The 18275-nt window shown below is 37.3% G+C and overlaps 3 protein-coding genes across 3 annotated transcripts in view; 2 read left to right on the forward strand and 1 right to left on the reverse strand.

Moving 5' to 3' along the window:
- Positions 1–8458, forward strand: part of LOC145785245 (leucine-rich repeat serine/threonine-protein kinase 2-like) — a 28879-nt gene extending 20421 nt beyond the window's left edge. Inside the window, 15 exon segments of the mRNA XM_082596928.1 lie at positions 176–321; positions 491–669; positions 1134–1342; positions 1725–1954; positions 2359–2540; positions 2752–2909; positions 3095–3159; positions 3702–3787; positions 4612–4872; positions 5260–5356; positions 5482–5564; positions 6038–6185; positions 6464–6633; positions 6939–7122; positions 7235–8458. Of these exon segments, the coding sequence (XP_082453054.1) occupies positions 176–321; positions 491–669; positions 1134–1342; positions 1725–1954; positions 2359–2540; positions 2752–2909; positions 3095–3159; positions 3702–3787; positions 4612–4872; positions 5260–5356; positions 5482–5564; positions 6038–6185; positions 6464–6633; positions 6939–7122; positions 7235–7470 (2434 nt within the window). The 3' untranslated portion in view covers positions 7471–8458.
- Positions 8459–15540: 7082 nt separating this feature from the next.
- On the reverse strand, positions 15541–17028 carry LOC145785246 (general transcription factor II-I repeat domain-containing protein 2-like). The gene is made up of 3 exons (XM_082596929.1): positions 16959–17028; positions 15844–15964; positions 15541–15787 (listed from the first exon to the last, which is right to left on the reverse strand). Exons 1-3 carry the CDS (start codon positions 17026–17028, stop codon positions 15541–15543), a joined length of 438 nt encoding a protein of 145 aa, XP_082453055.1.
- Positions 17029–17723: 695 nt separating this feature from the next.
- LOC145786007 (rho-associated protein kinase 2-like) overlaps positions 17724–18275 on the forward strand; it is a 36202-nt gene continuing 35650 nt past the window's right edge. Inside the window, exon 1 of the mRNA XM_082597698.1 lies at positions 17724–17897. Coding sequence (XP_082453824.1) covers positions 17802–17897 — 96 coding nt within the window. The 5' untranslated portion in view covers positions 17724–17801. The remainder of the gene's footprint in view (positions 17898–18275) is intronic.

The raw sequence follows: 18275 nt of genomic DNA on the forward strand, positions 1-18275 counted from the left end.
TTTAAGATTACTTTCTTCGGAATGCAAGTTTAGACTGTTTTAAGGGTGTCTTGCGGATTTAGTTCTTTAGCAATGGCTTTATTTAACAACTACTGTTGATTTCATTGTGAAATATAAACAATGTCCAATTGTCCATGGTCAAACGATTACAAAGACGAAAATACCGCACATGCAGATGTAATAAGACCCCCTCGTCATCTGCTGACCAAACCACGTACGAAGTGAAGATATCTGCAAGCGGTATGCTTCTCGTTTTCTGTCCTTTCCACCTTCATACTCCGGTTCCTGTGGCTCAGTTAGCTCCAGAGATTAATCTTGATGGTCAGTAGCCTGTTTCGAATTGTTTTCATTAGTTTATTGTTTTAATTATCAAACTGCTTTTAAGTTAAATTGTAATCTTTCACTGTTTATGGTTTGGGTTAAGAGATCTACCGATGTACTTTGTACTGTAATCTAACGATACGTTAATGTTTTCTTTGTGTTTCTTCAGATTTTGATCCTTCCCTTCGTCTGGACCCTTCTCTGTTGTACTTTGAAGCAATCCCCGGGCGCATGTTAGGTGGGGGCGGCTTTGGGGCCGTGTATCAAGCCACATACGACAATGAAGATGTTGCCATCAAGACTTTTTATGCCTCTACTTCTGACATGTCGTATAAAATGCTCAGAGCTGTAAGTGTGCTTTCATAGAGCAATAATATCACGTCACTTTGGTCAGGATACAAAAATACAACTCACAAACCTCCCAAATCTTACCAAATCTTTACGCACTCGCAGTACGTAATCGTCTAAAACCAAATCATTTTTCTGCCAAGCAGTGAAACAAGCTGTTAATACTCATTTCTGTGACGTAACCGATTAGTATGACACATGACGTCGGTATGGAATTAAATCATACTGATAAAAAATTTGTTCAAGCTGATTTTAGTTAAAGCATCTTCAGCATAAATTATACCCTGTTTTTATTAAAAAATCATCTTGAAAGGTACGGAAGGTATATAAGTGATTATGCCATTTGTTACTTTACGGAAAGTAAAGCCATTTTAACCAAAGATTACAAGAACGTGTTTTCTGCCATGTTTTTCTTTTACACCGTGGACAGATCACTATAAATCGTATGTTCATGTTTTCATCAGGAACTCAATGTCCTGGCCCAACATCGCCACCCCAGCATCATCGCACTGAAGGGATTTATTCCCCCAGCCTTTTCAAACCCATCACTGCCTTTGCCTTTACTTGCTATAGAATACGCAAAGCTGGGCTCGCTTGGCAAGTTGCTTTGCAGCATGGCAAAGCTACCAGTCCAGGCAAGAAAATCTGCTCTCTCACCATCACTACGACACAGGTGATTGAAGCAGAATTATTTCATTCATAGAAATTTTTTTTTTTTTTTGGCAACACCGAATGCTAATTTGAAATTTGTTTTTCTCTTACGTTTATCACACAACGTCAATTTAAGTTTCACATTTTCTCGGCTAACATTTTTTTCAGCTATTATGTTTATATTGTTTGCAATAGAGTAGCAAAAAATGAGCGGGCGTTGCATTAAGGTCACACATACAGTAGGGATTAATGTTCCTTTTTTGAACAATACCTGTTCTGTTGTTCTAATGTAAAAATTGGCTTTTTATCATGTTTTGCCTTACTACAGCCATGAATTCCCTTAAAGAACTGGCGGGAGTCCAACAAAAATCGAACAGCCATTTAAACTTATATTTTAACAACAGGATAGCATACGAGGTGGCTGACGGGTTGTGCTTTCTGCATCGACAAAACATTGTGTACCGCGACTTGAAGCCGGACAACATCCTGCTGACGTCATTGTCTTGCTCTTCACCCACGATAGCTAAGATCACTGACTACGGGATATCAACCCTGGCATCACCATCCGGGATACCTGGGGCAAGTGGTAGTCCTGGCTACAGCGCACCGGAGGTGGTCACGTTAAAATGCGGAGGTAAGTTCTACCCAGACAGCAAATCCGTCATTTTTACATTGATTTAGATTTTGCAGACGTTGAATACTTAAATGCTTTTCTTATCACGTCTAAGCTTCTCGAGTTTAAGATTTGTAAAATCAAGGTAAAGCATGTTCTATTGTTAGTGCTTTATAACTTCGGTAGCTGCTGGCTGGAATTTTGCGATTTTTTTTACAATTGTCTTTTATTTAGATTTTTGAACCCAGTTTTAGACATTTTTAGAGTTTCGACCTTTTCTCTAGTAGCAACAGTTTTTGCTTTACAATCCCTGCTTTAGTAGTTTTGCTGCGTCATCATCTTTAGTCTCACAATAATGACTCATCAAACTTTACCATCGATCAAAGTTCCTTCAATGAACTTTGACGCTTTTGTATTATGCACAGGCAAACACAGCTCAAATGACCTTTTCCCTTATTCAATGAAGTGTGACATATATTCGTACGGTCTGCTGCTGCATGAGTTGGCTGTTGGGAGGTCACCTTGGGTTGACTACGTCTATGAAGAGCATTATAGCGACAAAGGCACACACTTCAACTCCAACCAACCTGATGAAGTTATTTTGAAGGTATTTTAACTTGTGTTGATTTACGTTTGATGATAATTTGTCGAAGTAAAAGCTTGCTTGTAGAAGTTTTTTTTCGTGGAATGCTTTCAAAAAAAAAAAAAAAAAAAAAACGTAATTAAAACTCTTTTAAAATTGCACTTTTTTTTCTTTCCAGATTCCTAAAATTCTTATTTTTCCACTTGATTTTAATAAACATTGTATTTATGAACAGGGAATACTTCCTTCTCCCCTTTTGTCGTATGATGGCGTCACAGCATGGCCTTGCGCTCAAGAACTCATCACCAAATGTCTTCTTCGCAACCCCGAAGAACGACCAACATCTTGCCAGCTTGTTTCAACTTTGTCAGATATCCAGTCGACCTGCTTTCGGTGGGTCACTTAATGATCAAAACAGCCTTTTTTAATTGTGACAGCACTTCGTTTACAATCTAATAGTTTTTTCCTATTTTTTTTTTAAACTATGCTTTCGCATGTCCGTCTATGCTCCGATCATAACAGCTGCCACTCTTGTAGAGCAATTTTAAATTGAAGGCATTTGCCTTCTCTCCTTCCAGATCGTCGATTTCGCTTCTTCCACCAGACGCGGTCATTGCCAGAATGTACTCAAACGACAGCAAAGGTAATGCTTGCGTCACTGACGCTCGCTTAACTTCAAAAACTCTATGAAACCCGCATATTCCCAAACAACAAAATCCTTCATTTTTTCATTGATTTAGACGTTGAATCAATATAAAAGTGATGGATTTTGCTCTCCTGGGTTTGTAAATGTTTGTGATATTCTCATTGCCTTGGTGTGGTATGTTACTTATGGTGACGTCACTAAATTTATATACGTCATTGTCATCGTCATTATCACTGTGTAAAATATGATTTAAAAATGTAATTTGCAATACACTTCATTTTGAAGGAGCGTTGCTTAGGAAACTTATTGTATTACGATGCCATGTTTTTAACATGAAATGGATTACATTTACGTATACAGCGAAATGTGATTTATTCTAAGTACCGATTTCGACTGCCCCATGTAAATGCATATCAGAAGCTTACGGAGTGGACGCCAGTGAAGGTTTTAGCTAAACATTCACTTGCTAAGCTATCTGGCTGCTTGGAGTCATACCCTTTTCCAGTGAGTCTTTATCGAAGTTTGTTCATTGCTTTCAGAAGGAAACAAATTCTCACGAAGTTGCAGCTTGTTTGTCGATTCTCGCAACTTCAGTGAAGATCAAATCTCCCCACAGACTGTCAACGTAAGTTGCACACTTGGGATGTCTTTTACTACCGCAAGGCTCATGTCTTGTGGATGTACGACGAGTTTAATGACTTGCAAATAAATTACACCATTTAGTTTTTAAAGAACCAAACAATGCATCTGAAAAACATAAATATATCTTCAAGCAACGTTAGCAATGGTTCATTACTTGCGCCCTAATTAAACTCAAACGACTTGCAAGAAACATATCTACAAAGGTGTAGGCAATGAAGGCACGACCTGTTAGGAAAGCAACCCCGCTACAATCAACGCAAAGCTTTAGGGGTAACAAAACTTCACAACATTCATTTCTTCCAAGGGAAAAACCACGACACGATATAAATTACATCTCTACACAAAACAGGTACGAAGATGCAAGCCAAACATAATTACCAAAACCGTGATCATTTACCATAATGCATTTACCGTGATGTGCAGATGCAAGTATTTTCCATTCAAAATTGTGTTTGAAATTTGTAAGGCAAAAAACTTAATATATGCTCAGGTATTTACTTATTTCTAATTTTATATTTAAGCGTTAATCGCTCTTGAAATTGAATGCGACTGTTCACCAGGCTTTTAATTCAATGTCACAATACGCTCTTCTGGTGTAAACTAAGCTAAACTATCATAAGGTGTTTCATGTCAATAGTCATCGCTTAAGAATAAGCAAACGTTATCTGCTCGTAATTTCTTCAATGAAATGACCAATCGACTTTCAATCTTTGAAATTAAAACTACATCTTGCAATCTTGATACAACGTAAATGAGCAGCGTTTTGAATTTTGGCTGACATTTAAAATCGACGACTTTTCTTTTCAGATTTTTTATCATGGCCACCCCAGCTGCCATGAGCTGACCAACATCGAGTCATGCTGCGTCATGCGTCTTGTGCTTGACGTTGAAAAAGGTTTGACAGTGAGAAACGATGACGTTTACGTGCAATTTGAAAGTGATGTTACCGTCAGTTGCATGATACAACTTTCCTTCCCACAAAGAACATTAGACCTGAGAAACCAGACCTTGCACGGCCAAACAAAGACCGTGACAGACGGGCCTTTGTTAATTGCTGGTACATTACAGGTATTGGACAATAAATACTATTAATACTACAAAAAGTGCTCAATGCCAAGCAAAAAGCCAAGCAGAGCAAATTATATCAAATATAGTTGTTATTCACTAAAATCCTCTACAGCCTGTTTCACCCTAAAAGTGGGATCATCAAAAGGTCCTTATTCAAGTAGAATCGATAAGATAATCAATAAGATTCTTTTTGAATAAGGACCTTCTGATGATCCCCCTTTTAGGGTGAAACAGGCTGTAGAGGATTACAGGTATTGGATGTGTTTTGCAAACAATATAAAGAACTAAGTCTTATGATGAGAAAATATATTCATTATTCAGTATTTTAAACGTTTGCTTAGTAGATATCAGCATAAAACAATTAAGTTTTTTGTGGATTTTATTCAGGGACATTTGCTAGTGATAGCGTCACCACGCTACGCGGTCAAACACAAGTTTTCTTCTGCTGTTTCTTTTCTGCATTGCCACAGACCATATGAGTCAAGTAAGGATTAATTGTTATTTCAGTCTCGAAGGAAAAGCGGAAAACTAACCCAGTACTTATCTCTGTTGTACAAAAAAATATAGAACACTATACTGAAAGCTTCTTTTGTGATTTTCTATTTCCAGACGCTCGTTCAACGGACATGAGGAGTTGCTATGTGTTAGTATCTTTGGAAGATGTCACCTTGCATGTATACACAGTAGAGCAGGTAAACTATGATTAAATAATAACTGAAATTGAAGATGCTAACAATAGAGAGAAATGGGAGAGTTACAACTGATCGACTTCTGATATTTCGTGATGAAGACCAGGCTTCTTTGAATAAAATTGAAGAAAGAGAGAGAGAGAGAGAGAGTAGTTGAACGTTAAAGTATATTATGGTATTCTGGGATTTCGTTACAGGCTAGTTATGTAGAAGTAATTGCGAAAAAAGATGCAATTACCGTTGTAAGGTTTCGTTGGCGATATTTATAAACGATGATTTTGTTTGAAGTTGGGAAGCTTTCAAAATGAAGCAATAATTGGAATTTTTTTTTCAATTTTAGTTCATAGTTTTGGAGGTAGCATGATCAGAAATTACGTTTTCGATTTTCTTTCAAAAACTGTTCTTTTAGATATGTATTTATTTTTTTATTATGTATTTTTTTACTTCTTCAGCTTTCATCTTCTTTGTTTATTCAGATATTAAACAGCTACGAAAAACGACCTTTGCACGTATTGAATTTAAACAGCTTTGTCTGCGGGCCACCAAGCATGATGATGTCATCCGGTACCACAGTTCGTGCTGTTTGTAAAAATCGAATTATTTCTCTGACGATCGCAGATTCAGGTAACTACCCAGAAAGCAAATAAACCATTTTTTACTTTGCGGTAACATCACATGTACGTTTTACATTACGTTTACTTTAATGTAAAAAAAGGTTGATTTGCTGTCTGGACATTGGCAGGCTATTGTGTACTCTTCCAAACTACGTGTTTTTTTCTTTTTATTTGCAGTTTTATGAAGGAATTTTTACACTTTTATACGTTCAGAACTACTACCCATCGTTTAAGCTTGAATATGGTTCTGGTAAAAAAACTTTATGATCACCCAAATGCATGTTTCAGGTCCACCCGTCGTTCTTGGGACTTTGGACGCAGATGACCCGGTCCAAGCCTTTGCCATCGGCTTGAAGCATTTCTACACTTCTTCAGCGGGGAGCAGCCGTGTCTCGGTGTGGTCCGAAGGAGAACCAGGCCGTAGAACATTCCTTTATACAGCCAACGATCTTTTCCAGGTACAACACTCACCACACCATTGTTGTGTCTTCCCAAACAGCAAAATCCCTCATTTTTCTATTGATTCAACGTCTGCAGACATGGAATCAATCTAAAAATGACGGATTTTGCTGAGTAACTGCACTACACGGTGATGTTGTTGGACTTGTTGAAGAAGAATGTACGTTGGTTGATGCTCATTTTATAGTCTCATATTTTATGAGAAATAATCTATAAGTCAGATATGGTATGGTATTTGCTTTTTTGTTTATCCGTTAATTCAGTTATGCTTTGCTTTCAATGACTCCCCTGATACATTTTTCAGACGTCGAAGTCTTTGTTTTTACCTGTGGTTTTCGTGACGTCATTATTTGTTGACGTCACTCAGTCGTCATTGTGGGTTGGTCTTAGCACGGGCCAAGTGCTCATCTACTCTGTACCTCAGCACAATGTATTAGTTCGTCTCCATCGGAATACTGGACCTGTACTCCAAATCTTCCACTTTGGTGGTGAGTTGAACATTTCATTTGTTTTGTTTTATTTTTCATTTTTTTGTTTTTTCATTTCGTTTCGCGTTCAACATTTCATTTGTAAAAGCGTTGAGTGAAACGTTTTTTGAAGGGTCAATCTTGGAAGAAGATTTTATCATCTGCTTGGGAGAAGGGATTCGAACAGTCTCGGATGATCTCTTGGAGTATGATGATGATTGCATCGTTTGTGAAGATGAACTTGAGTCGTGTCCCCCATCACCGCAGAAAGGTTCGCTAGTCCCACTTTATCTTACAACATGGGATGCTGACCTTCCTAAGAAAGCTCTTGCTCTCAAAAATATCATCAGCATCAGAAAGAAACTGTGAATCACAGAGTACTATTTAACTACTTGCGTATCCATTCATTGCAGTATTCATCCTAAGCATACTCTTATAGTAGGCTATTAACTGGCCGAACCGTTTCGAACAAATGATTGGATTTTTTGTATGTAGCTACGCTAAGCTACGGCTGATTACGGTAATAAAGGAACACCGCCTAGGCTACTGCATTTTTTTTTTTAATAATTAAACAATATCAGTTTCATTTCAAATTTATCCAGAAATTGAGAAGTACGATAGGCTACGTAGGCTACCACACAACCAAAAATATGTCCAAGGTACCTGTAGGCTACCGTATGTGTGTTTTTTTGCACAACTGTTGACAAAAATAGTTTTGTACTGGGCATCTTTTCTTCATATGATAGCCTATAAAGTAAAATGACTACAGAAAATTTCTTAAACATTGAGAAAATATTATTTGGTGATCTGAAAGCTCAGATGGAACGAACCTATGAACAAGAGCTCTTAAATCTTCCGTTTTGGAGAAGTTTTTCAACAGTTTCTTTGATTCAGAAAATTTATAACGGCTTGTTTTTTTTACATTTTTTTCAACTTCGTCCACTGGTTATTTTTGTGATTCAGCCAAGTTAGTATTTGTTTATAAAGTAGGCTATTTATTTAGATCAAGTGTGTCATACTTTGGTTCTATCTATAAAGAATTATGCGTGCTATGGTAGGGCTGGCCCATGACCAGTTCATGTGTTTGGATTTTGATTACTTATTCTTTTCATGTTTTTATTGTACTTTTTCCGCAGCATGCGCCGACAAGTGTTAACGTTACACTGTTTCTTAATGGGCCACCCTGTGGCCTATTCAAGGGAACAATCACTGAGGAAATTGATTCATTTTTGTAAAGATTTAGCAACAGATTCTTACTGCACTTTTCCGCTGTAAAGTAGCCTACGATTTTTGCGCTGTATTGTGTCATTTTATCATGACTTTGTTACTGTTGGCGACAACTAAATATACCAATCAAACACAGCAAACAAGATTTAAATTAGAAGTAGAACTTTTGTAGCCTATTCAGATAAAATGATTTCTTTGAAGGTACAACTTAGAAAAATCTAACAGGTCTGTGTAAATAGTTCAGAGCATCCCTAGTTCAGAGCCAGCACTACCAGTTCACAAAACTGCCATGATTAGACCTAACTTTCAGAAATTTTTCTTTCAGTCCAGAGATAAAGATACTCAGCCTGTGCGTCCACATCATTCTTAGTTGTGGCATAGGCTAGGCCGACTGCGTTGCTTAGGGTAGCCTACAACTCCGCATTTTTTCAACTAGGTTATGTTTCATGCAGAGATATTTTGTGATTTTATGTCACAAATTTCGGGTTGTAACATTATCAACTTTCTAAAACAATTTAATATTTGTCTTTAACTCGATAACCTGCAAAAATCCAGAAAACATCATAAGCCTAGGCTACTATGATTTGTCTCGCGACGGATTCGTCAAAGTAGCCTTTCTTCATTACATGTGCATTGTGCATTATAAGGTGTGTCAATTTGAAGAGTAAAAATGATTTTTTTGAATTTCAGATGGGAACTTATTTAAAAATATGTGTATGGCCGTGAATAAACCGAATCCAAATTTTTTTTTGATTGAACAAAATTTTGCTTGGTAAATCTTTGTTTGTTTTAAATAGTGATAAAAAAACCACAAATAGAAAACATTTTAATTTTTTTCCCCGATTATTGTTTCTAATGAGACATGTGTTCTTTAATTCCATAATAATACGGTGTTTATTAATTACTAGGAAGTTTTTCTCCTTTTAAAGATCAGTTTTCAGGTTCCACAAGCAATTTTTTTTCTCACATTCACATTTTTGAAAATTTTTACAGTTATTTCTCAACATTTAACGTTATTCTCGTTAGTATTATAGTATGAAGATAAGCATTTGTTAATGTAATTTTTTCCATGAACTAATGTAAAAACATGTAGACCAAAATTAAGTCGCCTACCAAAAACAAATCAACTAACATTAACGATTACCAACAGCAATAATCAATGGTAAAATGACAATACAAAACACAAATAATGGTATTTTCTTAACCAACAAGTTTCATCAAGTCTTGTTTTGATTCATTCCTTGACATCATGCGCCGACTTGCTACTTGGCCCCTGATGCAACCCTCACGTCTTTCATGCGTATACACTTTTCCAGCTGCCTCAGTGACTTGCTTAACGCACCTTTCAATTGACTGACCATGACAAGGCCACTGTGGAACTTTCATAGGGTCGTTAATCAAGCACTTTACTTGCGCTATTGTAAGCTTGCAAGTCAAAGGTGGTTCGTACACCCTGTCGGACCAGTCGATTAGCTCAATTAGAGATGAAGCATCTGGGTTAATGAAAGGTGTCTTTCTGGGTCGTACTGAAACATCTCCGAGTGTGTCATCATCTCCTCCCCTCAGATCTATAATCTTTTGTACTCCAGCTTTTCTCTCCTCAATGTCTTCTGAGCACAAAAGAGTCTGGATGATGTTTTCGCTGAATGCATACCATGCTGAACGTTTGATGGTTGGCATGACAGCATCCACTACTGTCTTGTTTTGCATCCGAACTAGCCGGAGTTGGCGCAGAATGTGACGTGGCCCTTCGACCCAAGAGTGCTTAACTTTAATATTGAACCAACAGAGATAATATAACTTACCCCGACGATGAATTCTACCATCATTCTTAAATTATGAAGAGTATTGCCTTCAAGGCCGTGGTTTGAGATCCATATTCGCAAACCCTATTTGCTGTTGTCAGCCACCCAAGGCTCACAGGACCAATTTCAAGGAGAGCCAAATCAGCAGAAAGCTTTCCTGTTTTAATGGCCTCGGTAATTCTATATCCGTAAGCTTGATCAGTAGACAGATCCGTTACAACATTTTGAGATAAAGCAATAAGGGGTTCTCCAATAGGAAGTTTAACAAATGAAGTATCCACTTCAAGTGTTGTGGCAATGTCTAACATCTTCCCAATGTCACCTGTCCACTTGTTGTTAAACAAGGTCTTTCCATCGATTGTTTTCATTAAATGCCTTAAGGGTAACTTGTTGGTGTGGAGGGCACAAATCAACCATATCAGCTTGCGTCTGAGCACTTCTACCCAATGGATAACACCACCCGCCCAGTCAGTATCAGCATTCGTGGAATCGCTTCCAATTGCCTGCAGACTTTTGTCAATCTCTTTGTTAACGAAAAAATCCACGAGATTATCTGCAATCACTTCAGCAGGTTTTTTGTTGGAAGATCCTTTCACAGGAGTGAAATGATGAAGATATCTTCCTCCTGGTTCACTGCATACTGAATAGTGCTCTTCTTTGATGATGCTCGGGAATTGTCTGTCTGAATTGTCTGCTTTTATTAGAACCTTTGTCATGTCTTGGCAGCCGTCAAAAAATATGCATTTAATGTTACCATCCTTGCAAAACTCATCAAACTCTGCATCCAAAGCGTTCATGACTTTTAATTGGGCTCTTTTTACTTTACTATGATCAACTACAAAACTCTTGTCTTCTTGTGTGATCAAGCCACCATCCATAAAGGCAGCAGCGGTCATAGCAGCCGCTGCACGTAGGCCAAGACCATATCTAATGCTCGTCATAGCCACAGTATGTATTTCTAATGTATTGTATTGTAATTTATTACAAGATTTGCTTGGCATTTCTGTGCATGATGTCACATATTGAACATCATCAATATTTTCATCATCGGAGGACATGGTTTCGTTAGAAGATATTGAAACCTTTTCTCTAATTGTTTCAAAATCCTCCACAATCAGTCTTCTCTCATCTTCTTGTCGTTTCTGTCTTTTGACCTGCCTGTTGTGCTCAGGTATATCTGGTATAAGGCAATCTGATGTGGCCCAATTGATCCGATCTTATTTCTCTGGCCGTTGATGAAAGCAAGCTCTTTCCCTGGAATCTTCTTTTCCTTTGGGCATGTACACAATATGTGAATTTGTATTTTGCAAATATCTGCTGAGCAACCAAACTCGGAACACGGAATAATGTTGCATTTACAATTTAGGATATCAAAAAGCCTGTCAAGCTTTGCAATAAATGCCTCTTTGACTTGAATCTTTCCTCTTCCAAGAGATATATCTTTTGCCTGTTCCCAGCTCAAACGAATCTTTTTTAAGATTGCGGGTCGGCACGTAATAATTGGGTATACAAAACAACAATTTGCTCGGCCCCATCTTTTCAATAGTTCAGGGTTATGTCCATTGTCAGATTTGATAGAGGGTAGTTTCTCACATCCTCACAGCTTCGTTCTCTCAACAGTAGTCCATATGTCAGAAGAAATCTCAGAGTGGGAAGCTCTGAAGGCAACATCTCTTGACCTGTTCCAATAAGATTGCTCATATGCGTCAAAGTCCCTTGTCTTGTCCTCTTCTTACAAGCCATCGTTATTAAATTTATTTTCAACAAGTTAATGTAAATATTTTAATCTTGAAAATAAAGTAAAATACAGCGTGATAATAGCGTGATAACAGCGTGATAATAGCGTGATAAGGTTAGGCCAACTGGGTGATTCAATGTATTCAGGTGTTGAATCAATGTAAAAATGAACTGTTAGGCTAACTGGGTTCTTGAAACAAATCGAAGGGCTTCTGTGAATGTTTTTCTGTTTCAACGTATCCTATTCAGCAAAAGTTCCCTTTTCTACACGATTTCAACGTGCAGCGATTTCAACGTGCAATTTAAATCAACACGTACACGCCCTAAATTGTGCATTCTAAAAGAAAATCGGGTAGGCTATAGGCTACAACTTGTGTAGCCTATTGGTTGGAATTCATGTGTAAAAAGTTAACTTTTTAGCCTACCATAATTTCAATAAGAAATGGCCTATCAACCCAAAAGCTTAGTTGGTAAACCGCCCTACTTTGTGAACAAAGAAACTGCAAAATTAAGAGGCACTGGTTTGCATCATAGTGAATGGCATAGGCTAATGCACATACAACAGCACTTCAAGCGGAAACTTCACTTTGTAAATCTCGATAATCTGGCCTGCGTCAGTGGTTCCAAGCCTCTATAAGTAGCTTACGGGAAACTGCCAAGAACGACCTTTCAGAGGCTTTATCAGTTCGAAGATAAAGATTCAAACCAGCCTAACACAACTACTCCTCCCAGCTTAACCAGCTTTTAAAAGAAATTTCATCTTAGCTAGAAATGCCCCAACATTGTAGCCTACGCAGGATTTTCTCAAGGGGGGGCCATTGAGAGTAGCGTAGCCTGGAATTTTGAAAGGGGGGTTTTGACGACCGGCGGGCGAAGCCCGACGGCTTTTTCGCTTGAGACGACACCCAGCGGCGGGGGGTCTGGGGGGCCTCCCCCAGAAAATTTTGAAAAATTACTTTGAATTTGGTGCATTCTGAGAGCATTTTCAACAAAAATGTGGGTATGAATATTCCTGTAAAATGGTGCTGTCAGGTGGCATAGCAAAAGGATAAGATCATGTTTTTTTCGGCATTTTTCGGAAATAAAGCTAAGTCTCTATGTTTTTTTGTTGTTAATTCCTGGCTGAGATGTTTAAATGTTTGGTATTGGCAAAACTCGCTCTTTAATGCAGTTTTGTTTAAAATTAGGCAAGTTTTTTTTAGACTGAAACCATCATTCCCAAGCATAAAGAAACTGAAAGCATCATTCTCAATATCGTGACGTCAAACGCGTGCCAAAGTGGGGTTGTAACCCCCAAGGCCCACCCCCCCCTTTGGCTATGCCACTGGCCATTGATATCCCAGACGTCTTCATGATATCCCAGTATGGTTTTAGTTTAGACTTTATCCATTTCTCTCTCACTAATCACTATAATAGGCTTACAAAACACTATGCTACATTGGCATACCTGGGGTGGGGTAGGTGGATTGGGCCATGTATTTCGTATTGGCTTAGTCTATAAAACAACATTGTAACAGTAATTGCTTTGACAGAGCAATGCAAAACATATTAAATGCCTTAATCTACGTCGTTAACTACTAAAACATTTTTAAGGGGGGGGGGGGGGGGCATGGCCCAATGGCCCCCCCTGCGTACGCCACTGATTGTAGCCTACCCCTCCCAAGATTCATCGTTATCTTGCCCATTTTCCATTCTTTAGGCTATTATTGCTTTTTAGACCTACCACTACAGTAGCTCTTCTTGTTACTTAAGCCTTCTTTCACCTGGTCTGCAATTTCTCCATTTATTCCGATTAAATAAACCAATACACTTTGGTTAAAAAACCATAAAATTCAAATGTTTTTTATCGACAGCTTGACATTTCTATGCAGGTCTAGTTTTAAAGTTAGCAGTTTGTTATCGAACAGACTGTAACGAGTTGCTTTTAACTTTTCTAGACCTCTGCTATGATTGACATAGACCGTATTGTTTTTTGATTGTGATGGTCAGAAATAAAAACATAATGAACTGAACGAGCCATTGGCACGCAGGGAGTAGGATCAATTTATCCGCATCGGTAGGTTACCCATTTGTTGCCGCCAAATCGTCAATAACTTACTGATCTTTTGATAAGTTAACAGTCAAAATTGATTAAATTTTAGCTGAGTGAATCGCCAGTCGTACTGAAAATGCATTAACTTTTCTAAGATAACTTTAATAAACAATTGGGCTTGGCAAACAAACTTTACTGTATGACATCCAGCAATCACGGACAATGGCTGACCGTTGGAACTGAATATGCAACTTTCCTCTTTTCCGCTTTTTTCTCTGTAATATTGCAAAAGAAGGCTTGGCTTGAATCTTGACACTTGACAGCTGTCAGCTAGAGCCCCAGCTATGGACATACAACTGGGATACCGTAGCTAAGTTGAAAGTTTTCCCGGCATCCAGATATCCCCTGCCTAGCTTTAATGCCAAGCAATGATAGGCTTTCTGTTACCTTTTTTTATTTTCTAGAATAATTGTTGCTTAGTTTATTCGGAAAAATATCAAATGCATATAGGATATGGTACCGTAGCTAGTGAAAATATTAGGGTTGTAAATTGTAATGAATCAAAAGCATGAGACTCATGGCAATTATTTTATTATTTCAATTTTATTGCAGAAATGTCAGGTCCATCTCACTTATGTCGGATTTGTTTATATGCTGTTACACTAGTTTACTATTTTTGTGGATAAATTCATCCATTCAGTAATTCAGAGCTTTTACAGATTTGTATTAGGATTTTTATAAAGTGGCAATTAACTAGTAGACCATATGGTTTTTTCGTTGTCTCCCTGTCAGTGTGAAAACTGGTACCATTTTTGCAGTGTTTATACAACTTGCATATTTCGAACATGTACCGTAGTGTTCCTGTTTCTGGCAAATAAACCATTGACTGTTTGATAGAACTTGACAAATCATAAACTTGATGGAAACATATCAATACTAGCATATCCAACGTGCTTAGTGCAGTTACATATTGTAAATGCATAGCTCATTCTGTTTTAAGATAATTCCTAGACAAAAGCAGAGTATAAAATATGAGCTGAATGATAATGACTCACCAAAAATTATTAATGACAAAAAAAGAAGCATTTAACACATTCTGTATTGTCTCAAACAAAAGTTTTTTGAGTAACTTTTAAATGTACTTAGAAACAATAGTCTACAACAGGGGTGGGCAAACTTTTTGTACTGAAGGCCACATTTGAAAAAATGTTGCAGCCTGGGGGCCGCACACTCTCATTAGGCCTACAAAGTAGGAAAATTTACCCGGTGTGTACATAAACTCATATTCATATTAAACACAATTTTTGTATTTCACAATCAGTTACGTTTAAAGCTATGCAATCATCATCACAAAAGTTAATGAGACTTGTGCAACTGTTCACAGTTTTTCACAATCTTCTGCGAATTGAGAGCAAGTTTGCTGGTAGATATCCTCATAACATCATGCAAGTTGGTGTCTGTCCGCAAAGACCTGTTCTTCGACTTGTTTATTTTTAAACAAGAAAAGGATTGTTCGCATATGTATGTGGATCCAAACAGTGTCAAAAACTTAGCAGCAAAGTTTTTTAAGTTTGGAAACAAATCGTCAGACAATGACTTGTAAAAGTCAGGCAGTGAATCTGACTTAAACTTCTCTTTCTAGTCATTATTTGCTTGCAAGTCCAGCAGTTCCAGCTGTAAATCCTCAGGAGCCGAATAAACTTCTGTAGTGAATGAAGAGCTGAGCATATTAAACTGCTGTTCCAGGTTCTTTAAGTCTTGGAACCTTCTGCCGAATTCGATAGCCAAGGTATCCAACTGAACTTTATACTTTGCTGCAAGTTCACCAGAAATGTTTGCTTCTTTCAGCAAAGGAAAGTGACAAAACCTGTTGTTTCCAGCTTGTCTGAGGAACAATGAAAGCTTCATTTGGAATGATATAACGTGGACGACTGGACGTACATCTCGCGTGCAAATAAACCATTGCCCTGAAGTTTTACATTCAATTCGTTCAACTTTTCCATGATATCAATGGCAAACCTAAAGTACAACCTCCACTCTTCATCAACTATGTTGGCACGCACTGAAAGTGAAATGAAAAAAAAAACACTTGTAAAGGGAATAATATTTTGTCATGTAACTTGTTTAATTAAAACAATAAGTGATGAGTAGGAGTTTCTGCAAGTGCCGGCGGGCCGCATAAAATGGTCTCGCGGGCCGCATGCAGCCCGTGGGCCGTAGTTTGCCCACCCCTGGTCTACAAGGTGCTGTATTGCCTGTATACATATATTTGTTATATATTACCCTATTTCGACGCCTATGTATATACCCTGATTTAAAAAAACTGCTGGCCCATTCCAGGCATAGGTTGCCAGCCCTTGTTTTAGATACGGTACTGAAGTATTTTTTAAAGGACAAGTTAGGTTTACATGTCAAAGGTTTTGCTACGCATAAAAATAAGGTTTTGCAGAGCGGGTGTACAAGTCTCCGCCCTGGTTAAAACTGCCATGATGTCATGATTGGAATTGACCCAAAATATATATACGATGAAGAAAGTAGTCTATAGGGTGAAGTAGCTGTTTTGTGTCTTGACTAGGCTACTTTATGTTGCCTTTGCTATTTCTAACCCCAACTGAAACCCTCATTCTGGGTTTTTTTTTGGTCATTTGTTGGTTATTGACTGATTTTTTAGCAAAATATCCGAAAAAAATATAGTCAATTTAATCAAAATGTCCGAAAAAAACAACGTTTCTCAGCGAAACTTAATGTTGTAGCTAGTCAGGAATTGCAAATTTTGGTTTGTATCAGCTACTTGAAAGGAAATATTTTCATCACAAAAAATGACCGAAATAAATAAAAAATGACCGACTTTTTTCAAGTCATTTGGGACAAATGACCAAAAAGTCTCAGCGAAGAAAAAACCCAGCCCTTACCTAACCATGAAGGTTAAGGTAAGGAAAGAGTGAAGTATTGGGAGTATATTCATACAATATATTCAGGTTATAGCATTTATGACCAAGGCAGAAACTTGTACACCAACTCCTTTTTTTGCATCTACCATAGAAATATGCCACAACCTTTTCTGCAGTATAGCTCCAAGTCGTAAAAGTAATCAATCAAGTTTATTTCAGTAAGTTCCACACTCATTTTAATGTACAAATAGCAGAAAATATAACAGATTGCTTTGATTGGCATGGAAGTTACACCAAAGAGACATCAAAAAAATTGTGAGGTCATTTAAGTCAATGTGCTCCACTGCCCCCTCAAATGTCTCTTGATTAATCGCCAAGCAATATACAAAATACCAACGCTGTTTGGATTATGTTTAGCTTTTCTAGCTTTATATTTTTGCATAGAAATGATTTTGCTTGTACCAACTGAATATTGTTACAACTCTTTTGTTACAGTAACAGTATGGAAGATGTACTGTTCTTTGAAAACATTTTTGGAATGTTATCTATGCATTTGGCCATATATGTGGAATGTGTATTGACATTGTAACCTAATCCTATTTTTAAATCATTGTTCTTTTCTGTTGTAAATCAACAGTTTATGTAATACAATCTGGTGGGCAGCTTACTTTGTACATTGTCTGTAAGCTTTGACTAATATTTGATATACCTAAAAGTTGATGTCAAAGTACCTAAATTATTATTATATTAATATGGTATAAGAACTATATACATATATATTCAACTAAATGTCAACTCAAAACTAAATTTTAGTTGTAATTCCTTTTCAGGAATATTCTTTTGGGTATGGGCAAATGTGTCAATTGATATTCCATTTTTCATAGCAAAGGTGTTTTATTTGATTTCTATAGATGATATAATGACGAATGAACAATACATGAAACTGGAATTAACATAATTTTGGTAAAAAAAGTTTTTACATCAACGTATTACACAAAACGAGACACTATGAGTGCTGAAATGCAAAAATATGAAAACCGTAAGAAGGAAATCGCTTCTATGGTCTTGAACAGCCATTCTAGGCTGAGTGTTGATGCCTTGCTGGTAAGTTACTTTTGCAAGCAATTACTAATTGGACAGCAAATCAATTGTTTTTTAAATTGATTCAACGTGTGCAAATGTTAAATAAATGTAAAAAAAGGTTAACTTGCTGTCCGGGTTATCACTGTTTAGAATTGATCATTTTGTTCCATTATTCTGTTATGTGCGTGCTACCAACTACAGAACTGTTAAATCCACATTTTCTGATAATGGTTTTTGTATGAAACTGATGTGCTCTCTGGAATGATGCACTTTGTGTGACACTGTATGTGACACTATCGGTGCCCAGTACGTATACATAAATTTTAAGTTTATGCAAAGCTCTGAGAACCTGTTCAGACTGATTTATTTAAAAAATCTGTTGTTGCATACTGCACAATT

The sequence above is a fragment of the Aplidium turbinatum genome, chromosome 16 (assembly GCF_918807975.1).
Source record: "Aplidium turbinatum chromosome 16, kaAplTurb1.1, whole genome shotgun sequence".
Lineage (NCBI taxonomy): Eukaryota > Metazoa > Chordata > Ascidiacea > Aplousobranchia > Polyclinidae > Aplidium > Aplidium turbinatum.

Excerpts from the sequence above, each read along its gene's own strand:
- LOC145785246 (XM_082596929.1), bottom strand. The coding sequence starts at position 17,028 with ATGAGTGTGGAACTTACTGAAATAAACTTGATTGATTACTTTTACGAC. Across the intron at positions 15,965-16,958 it reads GGAGCTATACTGCAGAAAAG|TGCGTGCCAACATAGTTGAT; the intron begins GTTGTGGCATAT and ends TTTCACTTTCAG. Across the intron at positions 15,788-15,843 it reads GGTTTATTTGCACGCGAGAT|ACAAGCTGGAAACAACAGGT; the intron begins GTACGTCCAGTC and ends ATTGTTCCTCAG.